The sequence below is a fragment of the Lepidochelys kempii genome, chromosome 8 (assembly GCF_965140265.1).
Source record: "Lepidochelys kempii isolate rLepKem1 chromosome 8, rLepKem1.hap2, whole genome shotgun sequence".
Classification (NCBI taxonomy): Eukaryota; Metazoa; Chordata; order Testudines; family Cheloniidae; genus Lepidochelys; species Lepidochelys kempii.
The window spans coordinates 95,432,533-95,454,702 of NC_133263.1; the positions used below are offsets into that span (position 1 = coordinate 95,432,533).

Consider the following 22,170-nt stretch of genomic DNA (forward strand, 5'->3'; position numbering starts at 1 on the left):
ATTTGCCCCAGGTCATGAAGAAATGTTTCCAGGATCACAACAATACACGAGAAATCTCTCCCTGGTCACGACATCGCACCAGACTATGCATTTGTACATGAATCAGAAACACTGCCCAGCTTTGCAGAAAAGCTGCTTCCAAACACACACAGGGGAAGAATCCTCACAGGGGAAACGTACTGCTACCGTCAGGCCAAGGGTGTTACGCTCCCCACAACAGAGCTGCCTCACCAGAAGGAAGGCGCACATGAGACCGTGAAGCCACAGTCAAGCTGATTCTGTGGGATTTATTTCGATGGTGTGATTCCCACCTCATGTGAAGTGAGGCTTATGGGACCCAGAGACACCCCCCTATCCCCCATGTCATCTTCCACACCTGACACAATGTGTTAAACCTTGTGGTGTGATGCAATGACGACATCGTGACATAGGAACTTGTCTCACTAGGCAAACGCCAAAGATGGCATCCCTTAGTCAGGCAGTCTATCCAAAGCTGGCTCCCCAAGAGTAGCACTCGGGAAGGGCAGTTTGAGTCCACCCCATCTCAGGCTGTGAGGGCTGGGCCTAGTCAGTATGCAGGGAGGAGATCCGCAAAGCTACATTGCCAGAGAGAGACAGTGCTCTTGGCACCTCAGTGGTGGCGCTCTTCCCTCCGACTCAATGCCAAACCCAGGCCCAAGCAGGGCGCTGGAGTGCTGGGCTGTTGTAGGCCCAATGGCCTGACTGGGAAGAAAAATTAGGTCCTGACAATAGTGATCGTTAAAAGTTCAGAGGGTTTTTTCTTGGCAAGAACAGAGGAACTAACCCGTTGAGTTGTGGGCAGATAATTACCTGGCACCCTCCCCATGTCATTTCAACTGCACAGAATTCTTCCTCCCTGACTGCTGTACCATCGGGCTGTGCCTCACTACAGGACTAGGTAATGAAGGAGCAGAAGATGCTAACAGCACACACAATCAGAACCTCTCCTGTGACAGAGGCATCTCCAGCCTTGGGGAGGAGAAGCTCAGAACTGCACCTTGCTGCTATTGTGGCAACGTTTTCCATCCATGCCATGATCTGGCCGCCAAACGTGTTTCCCTGATGATTGGCATGAGGGGGCAGCACCAGTTCCACACTCTCCACCCTCGTCTTTTCAGCAGGCACCACGGTGTTGCAGTCTCCATTCTCACGCTCTGGCATGAAAGAAATATATGTTTATCAGAGTGGTGTGTGGAAAAGACTCACCCCACCGGGCTGATGTTATTTGCACAATTCATCCCTCAACTAATTGCTACAAAACAAAAAACAAACACCATTTTCTCATCCACCACCATGCCCTGCCCCCTTCCAGCCCAGGGGACTGTCCACTGCCTTGCTGCCTGCAGAAGGATTCCCCCATTACACCTATGCCAGTGTCACCAGCCATCCAACTGAGGCTTTGAGAGCAGCTCATTGTCCCGCTCAATGGAGGAGAGCGTTCACTGGGGCGCAATGCAAGGTACTCTTCCCCAAAAGAGATTGGATGCCTTCTCCTCAGCAAGCTCCATCCCTGAAAGCCTATGGAGTGTGAGAGGAGGGATCAGATCCAGCTCATCTCTGTGGCTTTGCAGAACATTACCACCAAGTGTTTTGCACAGATAGCACCTTCCATCAGAGGAACTCTAAGCATGGTACAGACATTCATGCACTTGCCTCACAATTGTTGTGAAGCCGATATTCTCTCCATTTCACGGAGGCAGAGAGGTTCAGCACTGCCCAAGGGTCAAATCTGTGACAGAGGCTGAAACAGGACCCTGATCTCCTTCCCCACAAGCCCTGTGCTGCAGACACAGCATCACCTTTTTACTAGCCCACCGGAATAAGACAGTGCAACGTGGGAGCCTTTTTACAAAAGCAATAAGCCAAGGCAAGAAGCAGCGATACATGGGGAGTGTATTTTGGGTGGCTAGAACCTTATAGTGGAGGCCAGATTTATAGGATAGAGGCAGCAGAGTCTGGAGGACATCACTGGGAGCTAGGAAATGCTGTCTTTTAACCCCAGCTCTGCCAGCAACTCACTGTGTGGCCCTGGCAAAGTCACCGTCTCGCTCTGCCTCAATTTCTCCCACCTGTAAAACGGGGAGAGTATTTACTTACCTACCTGGCAGGGATATAGCAAGGAATAGTTAATACTTGTATAGCACTCTGAATATTGCTACCCGGTAACCGTACCCCAAGTTGTGGAATTATTTTCCTGACACAGACATGACAACTGTTTTTGGACACCAGCTCAAGGCCGTCAGGCAAGCACCGGGCACAGTTTTTAGGTTTGCTTTTGTTCAGGGGCAGGATCCGCAGGGCAGCTTACCAGTCTGCATGGTGCTGTTGGTGAGGAGATCCTTGAGGGTGTCAGTGTGGGCCAGCCGCATTCGGCGGCGCTCAGCAGCAATGCTGTATTCCATCTTCTCTTCCTCTGTCTGAGGAGTCAGAGGCTTTAGCTTCATCTACATGCCAAGAGAGGACAGAGTGTTAGTGTGTGGCTCTTTCCCCATCTCCAAGCTGGTCCCAGAGGGATGCAGTTCAATGGTTAAAGGGGACATAAAGGAGGGGGAATCTTCCTATTTATCTGAAGGACGTTTGTATTCTAACGGATGTTTCCAGTGATAAACCCCAACATTCCACATGGGGAAATCTGATTCCTTAGGGGACTGAATTCTTCTACTCGCTTTTAGAGGTGCTGCTTCTCTACAAGAGACAGAAATCCTCCTTGTGCCTTTCTTCCCAAACAGCCCTAAACCACTTTAATCACCGCACAAAGAAGTCCTTTGCATCCAAAGCACCTTCCATCAGGAAATCTCAAAGCATTTTACCAACAGGAATGACTATTTCCTTTACAGTAGCACCTGCAGACCTCAGCTGAGGTCAGGACCTCATGGGACTAAGTCCTGTACAAACATGCAGCAAAAGATTGTCAGTTCTTTGGGGCAAGGACCATCTAAAAAAACAAGACAAGGGATGAGTGGGGAAAATAGAAATGGACGTGAGTAGCCCTCACACAGCAGGTCAGTGGTAGAGTTTGGCATGGAACCCAGGCGTTCTCACCCCCAACTCCAGTGGTCGAGGTCCCTTTATCTGAGGCAGGCAAGTATTAACCTGACTTTACAGATGGGGAAACTGGCACACAAGTGAAAGAAAGGGGAGTGACTTGCCCACAGTTAGAAGGAAGCTTTTGTCAGAGCCATGAATAGAATACTGATCTCCCGACTCCCACCAGTTTTCCCTAACAACTATCTGAAGCTTCTTCCAAAAGAATCACTTCAGCCACTCAGATTAATCTGGACCCCTCTGTGCAGGGTGGAGAACAATTACATCAGGCTGATTTCTTTTTATTTAAATACAGGCTTCTTTATTTTAAAAAATAGGCCTATTTAAATAAAATTTGAATTGACAACCTATGCTCAGCCTTAATTTAAAATATTTTACAGCAAATGTAAGTACAAAATACATTACGCCGTGTACATTTGCTCCCCAGTTTTAAAGAAAGTCAGCCCAGTGAACGGGCAGGCAAGCACCTGGAGCCAGAGTTTGTGGAAGTGCTAAACTAGCTTTAGACAGCTGTAACCTCTTCTGCAGGTGCACAGAGAATATTTGCTTCCTTTCAGTTTATTCAGCTAGTTCAGTTCAATGACTAGTTCGTTCAAGGAGAAGAAATGAACTGGGAGTTGAAAAAGCAGGAGAGCTTGATTTTTATCTTCCAATATGTGAATAAAAACTAGGTGTGAAAGGATGAGATATGCTAGATCTAAAATCTTGAAGGACATGGTGACCGGAAACAATCTGTTCACTTTGCTAACTGAAGATGAACAGTTGATCATCTAAACTTAATAAATTGGTTTTAAAATGAAAAACATGTTCTGATAAGCTTTCTTTTACGTATCCAGCACACTTAAGGCAGTTTTATTTAATAAACAAATTAAAATTCTGTTTTTGTGCATTTTTAATTGCATTTCCATCCAAATACAAAATTGGAAGTAAAAATTAATGTAGGTGAATAAAAAAAAATGCAACTTCCACCTTTTTCTAACACAAATGTAAAAAAAGTCTAAATAAATGTAAGTTAAGCTATCTAATTGCTTATATAAACATATACAGATCCTCCTGGTTAGCAAAAAGCAGTACAAAATTTAGTGCAGAGAGTATAGCTGGTTGAAACACAACGTGATTTAATGGTTACCAGCCACTGAGAATCAACCTATCTTTAGGAAAAGAGCTAAAAAGTACAAATGCAAAACATCATTGTTTAAAACAAAAAATTGATAAAGTCAGGGTTTTCTGCTTGATGGTTAACATAATGACTAAAATTGGTGATTTAAATCACTCCACCCTGCCCTTATGCACATGTCAGCAGCTGAGCAGCACACTTCATTACTATACAGTGGTGTAAGATGTGGGGTGAAGTCTACCCCATATTCACCTTAGACGACAGAGGAGGTTTTAGGTGAAAAGCAATTACACAAATTGGAGTTTGGCTAGGACTCTGGGACTAGCTTCCAGCAAACTGTCGGATTTTTAATAGCCCTAAAGTAGTATCAGGAATTAAGTTTTAGGTCTCATACAAGACTGAAGAGAAAATTGGTTATCCCAAGAAATCCTCGGCTTTAAAAACATTCAGTAAACGAATAGGAATGCCATTTATTTGTTAATGTTTATAAACCTACCTACCAACCCTTTGAGAAATCTAGTCCCTTCTACGACAAGAACCAGCTAGGCAGGCAGCTAATCCAAACACAGTTTATACAGATGTTACAGGGTAAGTTATTATTTCACACGGACACTGTGGTAGCACTTTGATGCCAGTCATATCAGGGCCCCATTCTGCTACAACATATACAAACACAGTCAATACAAAATGACCCACTGTCTTCGTACATATGCCAAAGAATGGTCATAAATGGTACAAAAATACAACTCAGAATTACATTGTGTCAGACTTAGAGTTCAGCAGACATCAGTAGTGTCACATTAAAAATAATCTTCACTTGATTTTATGGGCCTAATCAGGGCCGGCTCTAGGTTTTTTGCAGCCCCAGGCAAAAAATTTGCCACCTCAAGCTCCGAGAGCGCAACTGCCCATGCAAAAAAAAAAAAAAAAAAAAAGGAATGGCTGGAACGCCGCCCCTGGAATTGTGCCGCCCCGAGCATGTGCTTGCTTTGCTCGTGCCTAGAGCCAGTCCTGGGCCTAATCCAGTGCCCTTTGAAGCACTGGATGTCTTTCCAATAGATGCTGGATGAGATCCCAAAAGTAGGTTCTTGTCAGTGCCAAGAACTGACAGGTAGAAATTACACCAGCTTGATTTCTGCAGGATCTGTTCCTACCTTGCCAGTTGCTTTGCCTTGTGCAACAAAAGTAGCATAGGCCTTACACACATTCCACTGCTTCCCGCTGCACAGATCTTCATAGCTGACCTGTATGCCAACCTGGAGGGGATCACAACAGAAAGGCATTGAACAGAACACGACCGATAGGGGAGACTTGTTCAGTTTGAGTTATTTCTATTGGGGGAAAAGAGGGTTTGAACGACCCGACAAGGCACTATGTGAGAAGTCTGAGGATTCAAATCCAGCTAAGAATTATCTGGAAGAGGAAGAGGTTGTGTTTGTATGCTAGCTCTACACAGCGTCCTGGTGCTTGGTCCCAGTTTAGCAACTGATCATTTTGATTCCCTTTAACAGGAACAGGGAGAGCAACAACTGCATTGCAAGTTACACTGTTTTCTAGTGAACAGATCATAAGGCTAGTTCCCTGATCACCAAAATGAAAACCAGACACCCCAGATCATACTGTCCACTGTTCCCTCTAAACTGCACACACACACACACAGATCCTAAACACCGCGCACATGGTGAAACACCGCGTGCACAAAAATTTGCACAGATGAAATATTTTGCGCACACGGCCTGTCAAAAAGTAGAGGAAACATTGATACTGACACTCCCCTGAACAAAGGAGACCAACACACACACCAAAGACTTGCAGAATAGAATCACCCTCTAGGGATTACTACTCGATTATTAAAATGGTCGAAGTTAAGGAAAGAGAAAAGAAGAATCCCTTATACTTGGGTACACAGTAGGCACTGACATGCAGGGTCACAGTAAAGCTGGAGAGTAGGAAGCCCCAAAAGATAGCAGGTTAAAGCATACAAACCTCCATGCTAGAGTTAAAGGCTCGGTTTACTTTGGCTTTGATGTTAACAACTTGCCCAACACTGGAAAAAAGAATACAATAAGGTGTCAGTGGAAGATGCCAATCATCCTTGCTAGAGACACAAAACACAAGTTGGAAACCAACAGTGCTACAACAGAAAGCAGCACCTTTCGCAGCCTGACTGGTAGGAGCAGCATGGCAGGTACCTTCCTCTATTGATAAGAAATGCAGCAGCTTTTGTGCTAAGCTGCCATCATATTGGCCTTAAACTAACTATAAAAGTGCACACATGCACGCACCCTTCCTACCTAAAGAAATCAGACCAATCCCTGTTCAGAAAATTGCATTTCTTGATTTAGGATACTGCTAGACACCAGCTAGACTTTGCCAACTAATGTGTTATAAAACTGAACATCCTCCCATCGCCTTTAAAAAAAACAACTAGAAATTAAAGGCAAAAAAACGTTAATGCTACTGCAACACGGCACAGGTAATCCCTCAAAAGTCAGGAACTGCGAAAGTTAAGTAAATCAGCCTGTTAAAAGACGAAATCAACTTGAAATCTAGTCAGTTTTTACAAGAGTTGGATTCAAAGTAATTTCAGACCCCACTCCTGCCCCCAAGCTTCTTTACTAGTTTTGGGGGATTTAAAATCCAATTTTCTTGTTTTTCCAAAACGTTTCTGTCCCCCAAGGGAAAGACCCAAGGAAACTGATGGGCCCACTCTACACGGAAAACAAGGAAACTGCCAAACAAGATGCAAAAAGAGAGAAACATTTTCCTTCCTTCAGTTCTATTTCCATTGTAGCCATCTTAGGTGCTACGCGTAAGCAGCGGCATGTAATAGGCACTACTGTAGAACAGTCAGGGCTCTCTTGTAGAACATGATCAGTGTTGTTGAGTCAGCTGCCTCTAATAAGAAAAAAATTTGCAAAAAGCTGACAAATATTACATTTGTGATCACTGCAGCAAGCGTGAGAGTATGGAAGTGGATGTACTGTAAAGTTTCACTACAATTTCATTCCAGTTGAGCATGACACATGCCATACCTATGCCCTCTTAGTGAGGAAAACCATCTGCCTCTGATATAGTGCACATTGGAGGTTCAATCCTACAAGATGCAGCACACCCTAGATTTTGGGAGTCGCCCTGAGAGTTTGTAGGCACAGACATGAGCCCTTGGTCCGAGAGAAGAAGCTGCATATCGTTAGTTACGTTTTCTAGAAGCCAGAGCAGTGAACGGCCAGCTAACGCTACATTTTACATCACACCTCCTTGGGAATGCCGGCTCTTCTCAATTCCAGTAGAGGCTGGCTTGGTGTTGGCATAAAAGTGATCTCGGATTACAGAAAAAATGCAGAGTTTAAGAGAATGGCCTCAGTGCATGTCAAAGCCAGTAGGTACTGAACACTGGTGTCAATCAGGTTAATGCTACTATAACACACCACCACTAGGTTAGGCCAGCTGCTAAATCTAGTCTACTGCTGTAACTTTCCGTATTCATACCAGACATCGTTCTTCCCATGCTGCTGCCAGGGAGGCATTATTTGAATCTGTCTGATACAAAAGAAAAGGAGGGTATGGGTACAAAGGACATTGTCCGCTCTCAGTGTATTGTACATCATCTACAGAACTCACTTCACCACATTTTAGGAATAACCTTTGGTTTTGTTGGATTCATGGATTATTTCTGTTGCTGTCACCCTGAATGGGAACTCTGGGGATCAGGGTCCCAGTGTGGTAAGAACTATACAAATAGGGTAACAAGATTACAATTCCTGCCCCTAGAGAGTTCACACTTTAAGTTTACGATAAGATGCATAAGGTGAATGGACTAGACTCAGTAGACAAAGGGAGGGGATGTGGGAGGAGACTAGGAAGAGGTGGTAACACAGTAGAACATTCCCACTTTGTATGGTAAAAAGTGGCCCCAGATTGCCCCCTGCCTAGCCTAGTGTTTGCTGTTTATCCAATACTGTGCATTTTTAGAAGTAGTTTTCCATTTGCTCACATTGATTTTTGCTGTAGACTGCATTAGAATGGACAGAACTGGAGTCAGGAAGTCAAAGCCTTAGTGGGACAGACCTCCGGCCTTAGAGCTCCCCTAACCCCATGAGACCCAATCAGCTTTCTCTCTTCACTTCTTGCACCTGATACAGCCCAGTGCTGTAAAAGCTAAGAGCCGGTGCCAGGGTGCATGAACTCACTCACAGGTCTCTTCTTGAGATGAGCCCACAGTCGAGCCCTCTGACACACATACCAGCACACACTTAAAGGGACACTGTCAATCTGAAATCTAGTCAGTTCTTCTTAAAAGCTAAGTGAGTAGTTTCAGGAACTGCACGTACCCACTGCCAATATCTGTGGTTTTACAAAGTCCTATTTTCCTGTTTTTTTTAAAATGTGTTTCTCTCCCCGGTTGTGGGGTGTGTGGAGAGGGAAATAAAACACACCATGCCCTCAAAGGAAACAAAGAGACAGACTATGGAACTGATCCAAAGCCCACTGGAATTAATATAAAGGCTCCCATTGGCTTCAGTGGCCTTTGGATCAGGTCCTTGGATAAGGCCCACTCTGGGAAGAAGGACAGCCTTGTGCAGAAGGCCCTGAACTAAGGCTTAGGAAATCTGGGTTCAGTTCCAGGTTCTACTACAGACTCCCTTAAGGGATCCCTGCAGGTGAGCCCACAGCGCCCACTGAAACCTCTGGAGCGGTGAACATACAAAGCTTTCCAAGGGGGCAGGTTACTGGCCCAATGACCTTTCAGATATTCTCTGGAGCGGTGTGTGCTCAGCAATCCCAACACTCCTGCAGTAGCAGTGACGAAAGGCAGGAACGTTACGGCACAGACAGCAGCAGGGTTCAGACCTGCTTTAAGATACCGGTGAAATCAATCTAGATGAGCTTATTGAAACAGGACCTCATGTTTCAGGTAATTCCTCCACAGATAAAGATGGCTACAGCTTTTCGGCAGAAGAGCTATACATTGTTCCAGTTTAATCCCTGCTGCCTGCGTTCCCTCCCACCTCACCACGTTTTACACGATGGATCTTCTCCAGAGATACACATGGCTGGCCCACAAGTCCTGGCAAGCACGTACACACACACAGGCACAGCACATGCAATCAGGTGTCCTAGCAGCTGGCTGCAGGGTCTGTAGCAGACGGCTAATTACATACAGCTTCCAGGCTCCCTCCTTGCTCTCGAGTGGGAGGGGCACACGCTTTATTACTGAAGGCCCGGAATTCTATCTCCATCGATGACCAAGGGGTGTGTGTATGCAAGTGGCGACTGCTGGCTCTTTATGCAAAGCAGACACCACCCCGAAGCAGTGACCACACACGAGGCCGGATAGCACTAATTGTAACGATCACTTCTAAAATGTTCCAATCCCGCTCCGTCTACAACAGGAGCCCATTAACCAGCCAACAGAGACTCAGGCACCAATTCCCATGAGCCTGCAGAACTCGTGCCAAAAGAGTGACCCCGGTTATTAGACCAGAATGGCCCCCTAACCTTCGGCCTCTGACCCTCAGATGTTGTTATTATTAATCCTGTTTATTATGGTGATGTTTAAGGGCCAACCAAGGTGGTGATCGGCATGGTACAAACACAATAGTAGGTGGTCCCTGCCCCAAAGAGATTACAGTCCAACTAGACAAGACAGACGCCGAGCGAGGGAAGAGGCAGAACACACAAGCAGAGTGACCAATGTGATGAACAGCACACTAGCTCCAGTACGTTTTGCGGGGCTGGGTTTAGTTACGACGGGATCAGCTAAAAGGAAAGAAAAGTGAAGGGAGAGGGGACACAGAAGGGAAGGGGGTGGGGAGAAGAGAGTAACAGGACAGGTGTGGAGCAAAGATGTGAAGAGATGAGGGAGGGGGAAGGAGAGGGCAGATATCCTGACCTCTACAGCGCTTCTGATCATCCTGAGACACAAACCAACAGCACAGCACACACTGATTTAGTGAGATCACTAGACTGCCCCTGACTTCCATGACTAGGCAGGAGTCCCAGCGAGCTGGATTTCTCTGTCCAGACAGTTCCAAGTCCTGTACAAGGTCTTGGTCTGCACCAAAATCAGCCATGGAAGTCAAAGCAGCAGAGAGCCATTGTTCCGCCCCAGCCTGGAAGCGCAAAAACACGGGCTGCGATGTTTTTACCTTTTTTGTTCTAAGCTGACATTGGGCTCCTGAGTGCCCCAGTCATGCTCTAGAGACAGAGAGCCTTGCCTAGGAAGAGCGTTTCAGAAAAAGAACTCCTCAGCTAGCTGCTTTCTCCAGATCATTCAGCACACCACCGAGCAGGAAAGCGCAGCCCTGGCCCATCTTCACTAGGAGATCTAAACACAACTGAACGCGATTCTCCACAGTGCGTTTGGTGACAGGACAGTGTCGAAGAGGACAAGCCAGGATCAGCATCGGGTCAGCTAGTCGGGGGTAAACCCTGCTCCTAGCATGAAGCTCAATGTGACTAGTCCACATCAAGTCCCCTGGCTCAATTGTTAAAAATAGGAGTTTAAGCTTCATTAAAAGGTTTCTTTCTGAAGAGGATGAGACCTTAGAGCAACGTCAAGCTTCCAGCCCAGGACAAGCTGGCAATGATAGCGCCATGACTTTGGAGAAGGAGAATTCTGGCTCTCTACTGTGGCCAGTCACTGGAGCGGTACCAACTAGAGCCCTGTGCAGGACCACTTGTAATCCCGCTCAGTTTTGCAGAACACAGCTGTCCCCCTCACATCTGCCTAATGCCTGAATGGAGGAATAGCAAGGATTAGCCTCGATTCCTGGTTTCTATGAAGGTGAATTCTTGAGAACCTCTCAGCCCCTCTCCACCCCAAATGCCTCTGGAAAGTTTTGTGATCTCTACTTGGAAGATATAGTTTGGACTCTAACCCTCCTAGGAAAATGGCAACTCTCTCACTCTCATCAAAATTTGCTACGTCAGGCATCTAACTATCATCATACTGGGTGGCAAGGGAGAGTCCCCAAAAGGCCATTCCAAACAAAACAGCCAGCTTTTGGAGATTTCACTCATTTTCAGCTAATTCATTTTTCATATAGGGATCTTTTCCCTGCACCACAGTGGAGAAGCAGCAAGGGCAGGTCAGCAGGATTACAGGGTTTCCACCATGGAGTCCAAATCTATATAGGTCCAAACTTGACGAGTTTCCCCTGAATGTTTGTAGAAACTCTTATGGGAGAACTACTAGTCAGCCCTGATCTATTAGATGGCAATCTGCCTTCCTACCTAGCTGACAAGCAATGCCAGGCCTGAGCCTGGAAATACAAACACAAGACTCCTTTCAGGAGGGCAAGGGAATCTCTCCCCATCCCTCTCAGGTTTGGATCTTGTTCAGTCTTACTGCATGCAGAGTAACCAGCTCAATGGCTGTCCTGGAGAAAGGTGGCCAACTCCCATCAGCCACTGGGGCTGGCAGGTTTAAACCAGGTTCGAGATTGAAGCCTGCTCCCAGTGGCTGATGGGAGTTGAAGGTAGCTAGCTAGCTTAGCTCTCTCCATACCATCTATCGCAACTGGGTCCAACCGCTACCTAGCTTCAGCACCAGTAGACTACAGAATTAAAAGGGAATGTTAAAACAAGAGTCACAAATACCTGTGTTTAAAGCTTATTTAGAGTAAGTGGTTGAATCCAGAGGCTTGATTTAGTTACTTTAACATTTTTAAGAAGCCTCAGAGCACTCTCTAAGACATACTGGTAAGGCTGTATGTTCCCACGGCATTCTATTTATCAGCCGTCTGCTATTTATCAGCTGTCTACATAACAAGGGCCATAAATTCCTAACACACACATAAAAGGTGGCACATTACATGATGGTGTCTCCATCTCTGGAGCACAGACAAGATGTAGAGGAATTGGTCTTCAAGATTAAATTATTTTAAACAATCACCTGGCCATTTTTCACTTTATTTCATCAAATAAATCAAAGTCTATTAACACAATTACCAAAAGATTAGTGGGAGATTCCAAAATCACCAATCCTCTTTTTTTTTTTTTTAAAAAAAAAAAGCTTCTCACAAATTAACATTTCCCTTTATTAATTTGATTTTTACTAATATTGGCTACTATCTTGGATCCCCTTTGTGATTTTGCTATAGATTTTAAATGGAATGGAGGATTGCTGAGAGACGTCAAAGTGATTGCATGTGAGACAGATCTCCGTTTATCCACTTAAAAGTTAGCAGCATGAGCAAAGGCAATGCCTGCTTCTAGGAACAGGGCTCTGTTTCTCATCTAGTCAATCTCACATAAGGATGATCTAAGAAACCAACCAAAATACCCAAATCATTTCGCACAGGCCACCTATCAGTAGCCAAAGTGGGAACTTTTATCACTACTGGCCTAGGACAGATTGAAACTATTGCTCAAGGGAGAAGTATCCACAGCTACTCCCAATTCCTGAGCCATCTAGGTGTCATTTGTCTATATTTTATATATTGACAGAGCAACAAAAGTACAGTTAAACATATGACATGTTAATGTTCTGTCTGGGGCATTGTAACACTGAAGAAGTCTTGCCAAAGGATTTTTCATCCGGTACATGACTGGTATGCCTGTAATTAATCCTGTGCCACTCCATTATTGAACTAGCTGCCTTCAGGATCTCTTTCAAACAGAAGAGAGGGGATTGATCTAGCTTATTATTACTTCACTAAGTTTGCTGCTGGATAGTCTACTCCAGCTGCTGCAGGTTAGCAATGAGACACACTTAAAAAAAAAAAAAATAGATGTCAAGGTTTGGTTTAGAAAACAATCCGAACAGGTGACTGAACGCTCATCTCAAGCTCTCAAGGCTCAATAGCTGGCTGCTTGTCTCCTGAGAACAGACAGGTGTGAAATTTCTGGTACTGTGCCTTCTACCTCCTGTCAGGTTAGAGATACAGGTACCACCTTTCCTCTCCTTCCTGCGTCTGACTGGGACAAGAATCAGATGTAAAATAAATGGAATACATTAAAAAATAAGCCTCCAATAAAGGCTTGAGGTTTGGGTCAAGGTTCAGGTCAGTTCTACTATCTGAATCAGTTTACCCATCAAGGGACTGTCCATTAGCAGTTAATGCATCATCAAGATTTTCCTAGGAGGTCTGACAGGACAGAAGACGCATGACTGCTGGATGCAGCCACTACCTTCAGGAGCAGCCGCGCATTTAGAGCCATAAGGGATGGTTTAGAACTGTGATGGTAGCTCCTAGTCATGCCATGGACATTAGAAGAAAGGAAGATATGCAATGAACTAACTGACCTTTTCTAAATTGTAAAGGGGCTTGAGGACATTAAGATATCTTGTATCTACAGCTCTCAAATCTGCTGATGAACAAATGTTGGCCCGAGCTCACGAACTGTGTGTGTCCCTTTAATAATGCAATACCTGCAAATCACAGGGAGCCTTTAAAAAAATATTAACATTTTCAGGGAAATGGCATCTTAGATTGCTTGCACTCAAAAGTTCAGAAACTTCACTGGATCTGAAGTTCTTCACAGAGCCACACACAGTGCTCTCACTGTAGGAAGCATTAGGTCTTGTAAGCCAGTAAGATTATGAATAAGTCCACATGCAGTGCAGTACGGTATTTCATTCAACAAAGCTTATGGAGACAGCAAGGAGTTTAGAATTAAAAGTACTTCTTCACTTCTGACTGCACACTAGAACGTTACATTATCACATGCCATTAGACAACTTCTGTGTTCCACCCCAGAGCTGGCTGCATTTCAGCTGTGGGTGAAGTAATGATCCCTATATCTCCTTACCTACTCTTCCTGGCATGTTGTCGGGTTTAGTTAATGGTTATCAAGGGACTGGAGATCCTTGAATGAAAAGGTGCTACAGAGGTATTTACAGACAGCCTTGTCTTCTGGGCTATAAACACTACATGTTCACCGCAAAATGCAAACAAAAAAAGCCATCCCTGCAGCAGCAAGGCTCAAAGCCAGGGTCAAGTGACTCGGGCTCCTGCTGTGAGGCTAAAATTACCAGTGTTAAACATTCCCGCTCAGGCGGGAGCCTGGGCTCTGCAGCCCTGTGCGGGGGATGAGTCTCAGAGCCCAGGCTCCAGCCCAAGTGGGAACACGGCTATTTTTAGCTCCATGGCATAAGCACATGGCAGTTTAGCTGGTGCTAAGACTCACTGCCACGGGTACTGAGGTGAGTTTTTGGCAGCGTAGATATACCCTTAATCAACGGGGGCTGCTTGAACAAATAAAAGAGCAGCTAGATGATGAGAAAAAACCAGGAGGATAACCAAGCAAGAGCCTCCCAAATGAACTAAACATCAATATTATTAGATAAGTAACATGAGGTTGTTCATTGTCAGATCCCCGGGGGATTCTAGCCCTTAACATGTAGGTATATTGTAGGGTCCATCTCAGATTCTGGGTTCACAGCCACTGCGTCTTACATTCCCTTCCCTCTGGACTGGGTTGAGGGGATGTGGTTTATTTGACCAGAACAGAACGGATAATTAACATGGTGTACAAACTCCAGCTCCTGAATATTTGCTGCATGCAGAAGAAGAGACTTTTTTCAAAGCCAGCAAACTGCAAGAGAGGAAAGCAAGGCATTTACCTAATCGTGTGCTCAAAATAGATATCATCCACGGAAGCCGTGACGCAGGGGCAGCCAGCATGTCTCTCGGCTAAAAAGGAGAACAAACCGCATCAGTTACCTTCAGACAATCAGTGCACCAAATAAATGGACTTGTTCTGTTCTTGCAACTCTAGTTGCAGATTTTGAACAGACATATGGAACTCTGGTCTCTGCAGATCCACATTGTCCAGTGTGTGTAGGACACAAGATTTCCTCTATGTTGAGGGTCACCACAGGTTGCATGGAGAAGATGCCCATTTGTACTTCCCTTAATCAAAGGCTGTATGTGTTTAACATCGGCCAGCATACAGATTACCTGTCTGATCTTTCCAGTCAACAGACATACTGATCCCAGTACACTAACTGATCAAATTAATGGAGCAGTTTTCTTCGCTGATTTTCCCCCTAAATCTGTCAAACATATTGTAACAGTTAAACCAATTGTACATTCTACTAAACAGAGATAAATTAGATTAGATTTTAAAAAAAAATTATATCCGTGTGTCCTCAAGTCTCCCTCCACATTCTTGTCTGTTGCTAGGATGTTTATTTATCTTGTAAGCAATTGGTGGGTAGTTTATATTTTAAAGACATCCTAGCTATACCTTGGAAACTGCCTTGTTATCTCCTGTGGCTAGAAGATCTCCAAGAGCGTGGGTTCTATAAATACAAATACCTACCTCTTATATGGTGCTTTTCGTCAGCAGACCTTAAAGAGCTTCACAAGCGTGAGCGTATTTAGCCTCAAAACACCCTTGTGAGGTCGGGAAGTGCCATTATCCCCATTTTTACAGATGGGGAACTGAAGCACCGAAAGATTAAGTGACTTGCCTAAGGTCACACGGAAAGTCTGTGGCAGAACAGTGAATTGAACCTGGGACTTGCAAGACCTAGCCTACTTCCCTAATCACTGGCCCATCCTCCCTCTAAAGCTTTCTTGGAAGTGCAATCCCCAAACTGGAAACCCAATTAAGGACAGCATCATGTATCAAGCTCTTGCCAACATTTTATTTTAAATCCCAATGCCTATTTGGTTTTTACAACCTCATTTGATAAGGAAACGTGACTGCGGGCAAAGGCCCTGGGTACCAAGTTTCAACTAGAAGCTATACTTAGGACCCTACCAAATTCACGGCCATGAAAAACACGTCATGGACTGTGAAATCTGGTCTTTTGTGTGTTTTTACCCTATACTGTACAGATTTCACAGGGGAGACTAGCGTTTCTCAAATTTGGGGTCCTGACCCAAAAGGGAGTTGCAGGGGGGGGCATCACAAAGTTATTTGAGGGGGGGAATTGCCACCCTGACTTCCGCACTGCCTTCAGAGCCGGGCAGCTGGAAAGCAGCAGCTGTTGGCTGGGCGCCCAGCTCTGCAGTTAGCAGCGCAGTAGTATGGGTGGCAATACTCTGCCATGCCATCCTGACTTCTGCGCTGCTGCTGGCAGTGGCTCTGCCTGGATCCCGGCCACAATAATCTTACGACCCCTCCCAAACTCCTTTTTGGGTCAGGATGCCTACAGTGACAACAGCATGACATTTCAGATTTAAATAGCTGAAATCATGACATTTACGATTTTTAAAATCCTAGGACTGCGAAATTGACCAAAATGGAGGGTGAGTTTAGTAGCTATGCTGTATGTAACCACAGATAACCCTTGAAAACATGGTACCGCAAGATGCGTGGTGACACAGCCCTAGCAAGCGCTGCATGAACACCATGCTGTGACAGCACCTACAGCTGGACACTGCAGACAGCTAATCTACAGGACTATTACATCTGAGTATCTCATACACACGGGGGGACAATGTCACCATTTCGGCCCTGCCAGCGTTACATTTTCTAAGAGGGGGTTCTCCAACCTTTTCCTTCTGTGGACCACTTCATAAGAGCCTTCCACAGACCCACATCCCAGACCACAAGGAAGAACTCAAACTGTGGCATCAGAGTCTTAATCCTAGAGCAGAGTTTCATTACAGTAAATTGCACAATTGTGTTATCTTTGGGAGAGCTCTCAGATCTACCCACCCACCTCTTAAGAAGCAGGATCCTCTTCCATGCTAATCCTACTGGGATCTCACTTCTTCGGTTTCTGGGGAACTCCCGTGAGAGCAGTTTGCCAGGATTTCCCTCACCATCTCACTGATGCTTTGTTCTGAATTGCACCCCAGCTCACCTTCATATTTGATCCCCCAGTAATTTGAAAACCCTTTCATTTAAGGACTAGATCCGTCACCCCCTTTTATTTGCTTCCCCTCCACATTTAAGTTTTCCTGTTTGTTTTTCCCCTTTGTTGTCATGTTAAGATACAGAACTTGTCAACCATATGTCCCATAGTCTGAACACACTCATAGACATAACCCTGTTCTACGGGGACAGAACTGCTGTACCTGACAAGGTTATTGATCCATCTAGTTTAGCGTCCTCCCCTTGGCCCCAGTTCAGCAAAACACTTCAGCAGATGAGAGTAATCCCATCCCTCACCACCAAAGCACTACTAGCATGTGCTAAACTTCAAGAGCAAGTCCCCTGGTTTCAATGGCACACACTTAACCGTTCTGCTGAATTGGTGTCGTAGGATTGGGATGCGGGCAGTCTCGCCTAGTGGTTAGACCAGGAGTCTGCTCTGAGGTTGGCACTCATGCTCTTGAGCCACTACAGACGGCTTGACAAGCACACTCCTGCATTAGCCAAGAAATGGACTGGACCTTTTAATAGCAGGAACACATCTGCTAGCTAGTTTTTACCAATGCTGTTCCTACATATTCTCTTTATAGGTCACGTTTCCTCTGTTAATACCTGATCAGATGAAATTCCTGTAGCAGAGGCTGTACTCTTAGCTCTCTATTATATTTTAGCCTGTCCCTTTTCAGAGGTATCCTGTCCACAACAACTTCCATCCCGACAGTTTGAGCTCTTATGACCTCATCAGATGGGCAGAGAGGAGAGGGAGCTGGAGGGGGGGGGGAGGGAAGATCCCACAGAATGGGGGACCCCATGACTCATTTGAAGACAAGCCATGGAGATGGTACCATGGTGGTGTCCCATCGATGCTCAGACCAAGCACTGAACAGATCACTATTGAGGTACCTGGGAATAGAAATCTGTGACAAGGTTACATCCTTTATTCAGGGATGTTCTCTAGTCTCTATAGAGAAATGAGGGGGTACATCAGCTGATTTCATGGCCAACAGGAAGGCGGGCGAGTTCTATGGAGAATGGAGGTGAGTGAAAGAAAACAAGGGTCAGGCAGTGCACAAAAAACGTGGTTTGGATCAGAACTGGCCTGGCCTACCTTACAAGCAGCCCTGAAGCCCCGAGCTAGCCCAGCGAATGCCAGTGTTGCCGGATGTCCTGTTGAAAGGGGCCCAGTACACAGTGTCCGATCGCATGTACTGACTGGACACCAAAAGTCCAGCTACCACAGGTCAGGGGGCCAAGGGAGGAGGGGCTGGGTCGTCAACCCCCCTGTTCAACTGAGGGCACCTCCTACCTGCATCTCGTGGGCAGGCAGGCTCCTGTCCTAGCCCTGAGCAGAGGAAGCCCAGCTGGTTGGGGGAAGGGATCGAGCGAGGAGGAAGGGGGAGGGGAGAGAGCAGTGAGTGATGGGGGCAGGGCCTCGGGGAAAGAAGTGGGGTGGGTGGAGGTTCCGGCTCTCCTGCTGTAGCGTCCAGTTTTCAGAAATTAGCAAGTTGGCAGCCTTAGGGTGTAGCTCCTGGTGGGCGGCCAAACTCCGCGGCGCAGCTCCGCTTACCAGAAAGACAGGCTGTGGTGTCAATCCACTTCAGCAGCTGCCCGATGCTCAGCTCGCCGCGGTGGTTTGTGTGGCACGGCAGCACCAGCTGGCTCATCTGCACCTCGGTGGGATTGCGATACCGCTCCGTGCTCTCCATGCCCAGCGCTGGATCGGCAGCGGGCAGTGCAGACCCTGAGCCCTATTGGGGAGAACACACTGGAACTCAGCTCCTGGAGCAGCAAGCAGGGGCCCGGCTGCAGCCTGCCCCACGCCACAGCCCCACACAGGTGTGCAAAGGGGCAGGAAGGGCTCATGGCTACCTCAGGCAAGGTGCTTTGGAGAGAGGGACTCTCCCACACCCCGTTGATAGAAGCAGCGTCTGCTTGCCCCTTAAGGCTCAGGGCTGGAAAGGCCCTATGCCATCAGCTTGCAAGGCTTGGGGCTAAGAAATAGCCCCCTACTGTAAAGCATTTGGGGGAGACACAGCAGGAACGCATGCAACAGTCCAGGTTAAAAAAATATTTTTTTTAAAAAGCAAGATTCCCTTTTCCCATTAGCCTCGGGGGAGGAGAGAACCACACACTTTGCTCAGCTAGAATGCAAAGATAGGGAGTGTCAAAGGAGGCCCAGGGTGGTAAGCCCTCAATTCCCCAGCGACACTGAAATTTCATGGAACTGAGCATCTAACTCGTTAAAATCCCCCCCAAAGCATGGCTGTTATCAGAAGAACGCCTGTGTAAAAGTGGCACCTTCTTACATGTGTATCACTTACCTGACTGGCAAAAAAGCCGTTTCTCCTTTCTGGTTAGCACAGCAGAACCAGCCCAGATAGGGAGGGTGGGCAGCATTCGGTTCTGCCTTGGGCATCATTATTTATCATCTATACAACACCAAGAAAGGGGCCACTTGGTGCTCAGCTCCAAAGAGCTCGCAGCCAGGGTGGGCAGAATTGCCAGCCAAGTTCCAAATGAATCTTCACTCCTGGAGATGGGGCTAAGCCAGGCCACAAACTGGGTCTGGACCCATACTGCCCCAAAGTTTGGGGTGCAGTGGTGACTGGGGAGGTTTTGGTTCTGGCTCACCTCTTGCTACCAGGCAGGAATTGGAAACAGTGCTGGGCAGAAAATACTCTCTTCTTTCTCCCTTGGAAAATCTCAACAATGAAAACCAAAATATTTTGATTCAAATGGCACCTTGTGGCTGCTGTAGTCCCATGGTAGGCCAGGGCCAGGGGCTCCTGACAAACTTCCTCCCCTCACCAAGAGCAGAGAAAGTAGTGCATTGTGGAAGGTATAGTCCAGCCAGAGAGTTTAATCCCACGAAAGAGAATGGGAGGATAAGGCAGCTGGGACTACAACTCCCATGAGGCACCACAATGCCATTTTTAAATCAAAATATTTCAGTTACCAGCCAAAATATTTCAGTTTTCAGTATAGCATGAAATATAAATTCTCCACAGAAAGCCAACACTTTTCAAAAGAAAAAAATCATTTATTCCAAGACCCAATTTTCTGTTAAAAACAGTTTAGATGGAAAATTTTCCACCAGCCTGCTTTCAAATCAGAAAGAGCACAGCATGGTTTTCAGATCACGGCCTGTTTGCAGGGCTGGCCACTCTAGTACTCTCTGAACACTATCAGATCAAATACAGACCCCACGTTGCCATGCCCATCTACAGTCAGACTGATAGGAACAGCAACAACTCCTGCAGTAGTTTATTCCACATACTATGTACCATATTTGAGCCTTGGGCTCTTTGAAACAGGATACATTCCACATCTTTAATAAATAAAAGAGAAAATAGCAACACACTAATCTACTTCTCAGAACTCAGTGTTTTACTAGCCAGATTATCCATAGATCTGGACCTGTCTACTTCTCCATTTGTCCGGCTGCTTCGGCTTTATGCAAATTGAACATCTCTGACTCATGAAGCCAAATTTGTTCCTGAGTGCAACTCCAAGTAAAGGGACACTAACCTAAAAAATAAATAAAAAGTTTAGAGAGTGAGGGGGCGGGGAGGGGGGAGAAGCATATTTATTTTAGTTTGCTTTGTGGATGCACAGTAGTTTGTACCTATCCAGTTTCATAGCTTCCTCTGTAAAGTCAGTTTCCCCTGTTTCAGGGTAGCAGCCATGTTAGTCTGTATTCGCAAAAAGAAAAGGAGTATTTGTGGCACCTTAGAAACTAACCAATTTATTTGAGCATAAGCTTTCATGAGCTAGCTGTAGCTCACAAGTACTCCTTTTCTTTTCCCCCGTTTGAGAGTCTTTTACAAAGCAACAGGGGAGTCACCAAAAAGAAACAAACAATCTAAAAAAATGGAAACTGTGATTGTAAAACCACAAAAAAACAGCCAGGGAAAAGTAATTTTTTAAACTGACTAGACAACCGCGCTTTGTCCTTTTAGATCAGTGAAGTTACAGCAGGGATGAACTTGACCTCTGATGAGTAACTGACCAGACACCCGTCTAGATTTTGTTCCTCAACTTTCTTCTTCTTTCTGAGCGAGCAGCATCTCTTTATACAAAGTCCGTGCTGCAGCAGCTTCTCTTTCATACGGTCTGCAAGCAACATCTAAATGGTTTTGTTTTCAAAATTAAGCCTTTGCTGTTGAAATGTCCCTGTCCTTTTGGGCTTGGCACAGCTGAACACAGCGCAGTCTCTCAAAGCAGCTTTATCCTCCTTCCTGCTTATCTAATAGGAGAGCTCTGTTTCCATAGCTACTGTTATACGACGTTCCAGAAATGGTTCAATTCTCAGGTTAGAGATTACAATGTGTGTCAAGTACATTTGTATTAAAATATCACACCGTCACCCATGAACTGGATTCCAGGTCCTCCACTAGCCACAGAGCACTGTAGGATCGCTGCATTCCATGGAATTCACAGGCCAGAAGTGTTACATGCCAGGAGGAGCTCCGTTTTCATTAACTCTTGCAGAGTCTTTTTAAAATCAAACCTGCTAGTCCATTTTGTGACTTCCCAACCGCCCCATGCTGGCAACGTGCCAGAAGACTATTTTTAGAAGTCAATCTTGAAGTTACAAACCAGCCAATGGTGGTTCAAGATCTGCGATGGAGAGTAAGCAGTATGTGTCTCTGCGGAGACTCCTCCTTTTGACGGGCTCTTTGTTTTGCTAGACCTATAGGAAATAAACTGATGGTACCTATTGGTTTAAGAATGAATTTCCTCGTCCCACACTAACTCTCACACTGATATAGCACTGGCCTGTCCAGGTATATTATGGAGAAGTTATGCCTTTGGTATTGGCTACAGCCAGAAGTATGACACAAAGCTAGGACCAATGGCCTGCTCCTGCTTGACAACGCCTCTGTTCCTGACATCTATGCAATCCACAATCACATGGCATTATCTGTTGTGCCAGAAGAGAAGAATACCTCTAATTAAATTACAGCATGCTGCACAGGACAAGGTTTATGAGTAGCCACAGAGCCCCGGCAGTCTGCAGGATTATTCCAATGGTGAGCAGAGAAGCTGGATGCCATTGCAACAGAAAATACAAGATCATCTCAGTGGCCACACTATTTATTAAGCATTTTTATGACCTTTAGCGACCGGCAGAATGGAAGCTCAAACGAGACTCCAAGGTTCAAAACCCTCCCAAACTTCAGTTCACATTCCCCCAGCCCTCGAGT

At 45.8% G+C, this 22,170-nt stretch overlaps 1 protein-coding gene across 2 annotated transcripts in view; it reads right to left on the reverse strand.

Moving 5' to 3' along the window:
* Window positions 1-22,170, reverse strand: part of ACOT11 (acyl-CoA thioesterase 11) — a 66,187-nt gene that overhangs the window by 23,317 nt on the left and 20,700 nt on the right. The window contains exons 2-8 of one of the 2 annotated variants that reach the window (XM_073357612.1): window positions 18,531-18,711; window positions 14,757-14,826; window positions 7,676-7,726; window positions 6,170-6,230; window positions 5,338-5,439; window positions 2,330-2,465; window positions 1,019-1,175 (exon numbers count right to left, since the gene is read on the reverse strand). In XM_073357612.1, the coding sequence (XP_073213713.1) occupies window positions 1,019-1,175; window positions 2,330-2,465; window positions 5,338-5,439; window positions 6,170-6,230; window positions 7,676-7,726; window positions 14,757-14,826; window positions 18,531-18,669 (716 nt within the window). In that variant the 5' untranslated portion in view covers window positions 18,670-18,711. The remainder of the gene's footprint in view (window positions 1-1,018; window positions 1,176-2,329; window positions 2,466-5,337; window positions 5,440-6,169; window positions 6,231-7,675; window positions 7,727-14,756; window positions 14,827-18,530; window positions 18,712-22,170) is intronic. The other variant, XM_073357611.1, reaches the window with a different exon arrangement.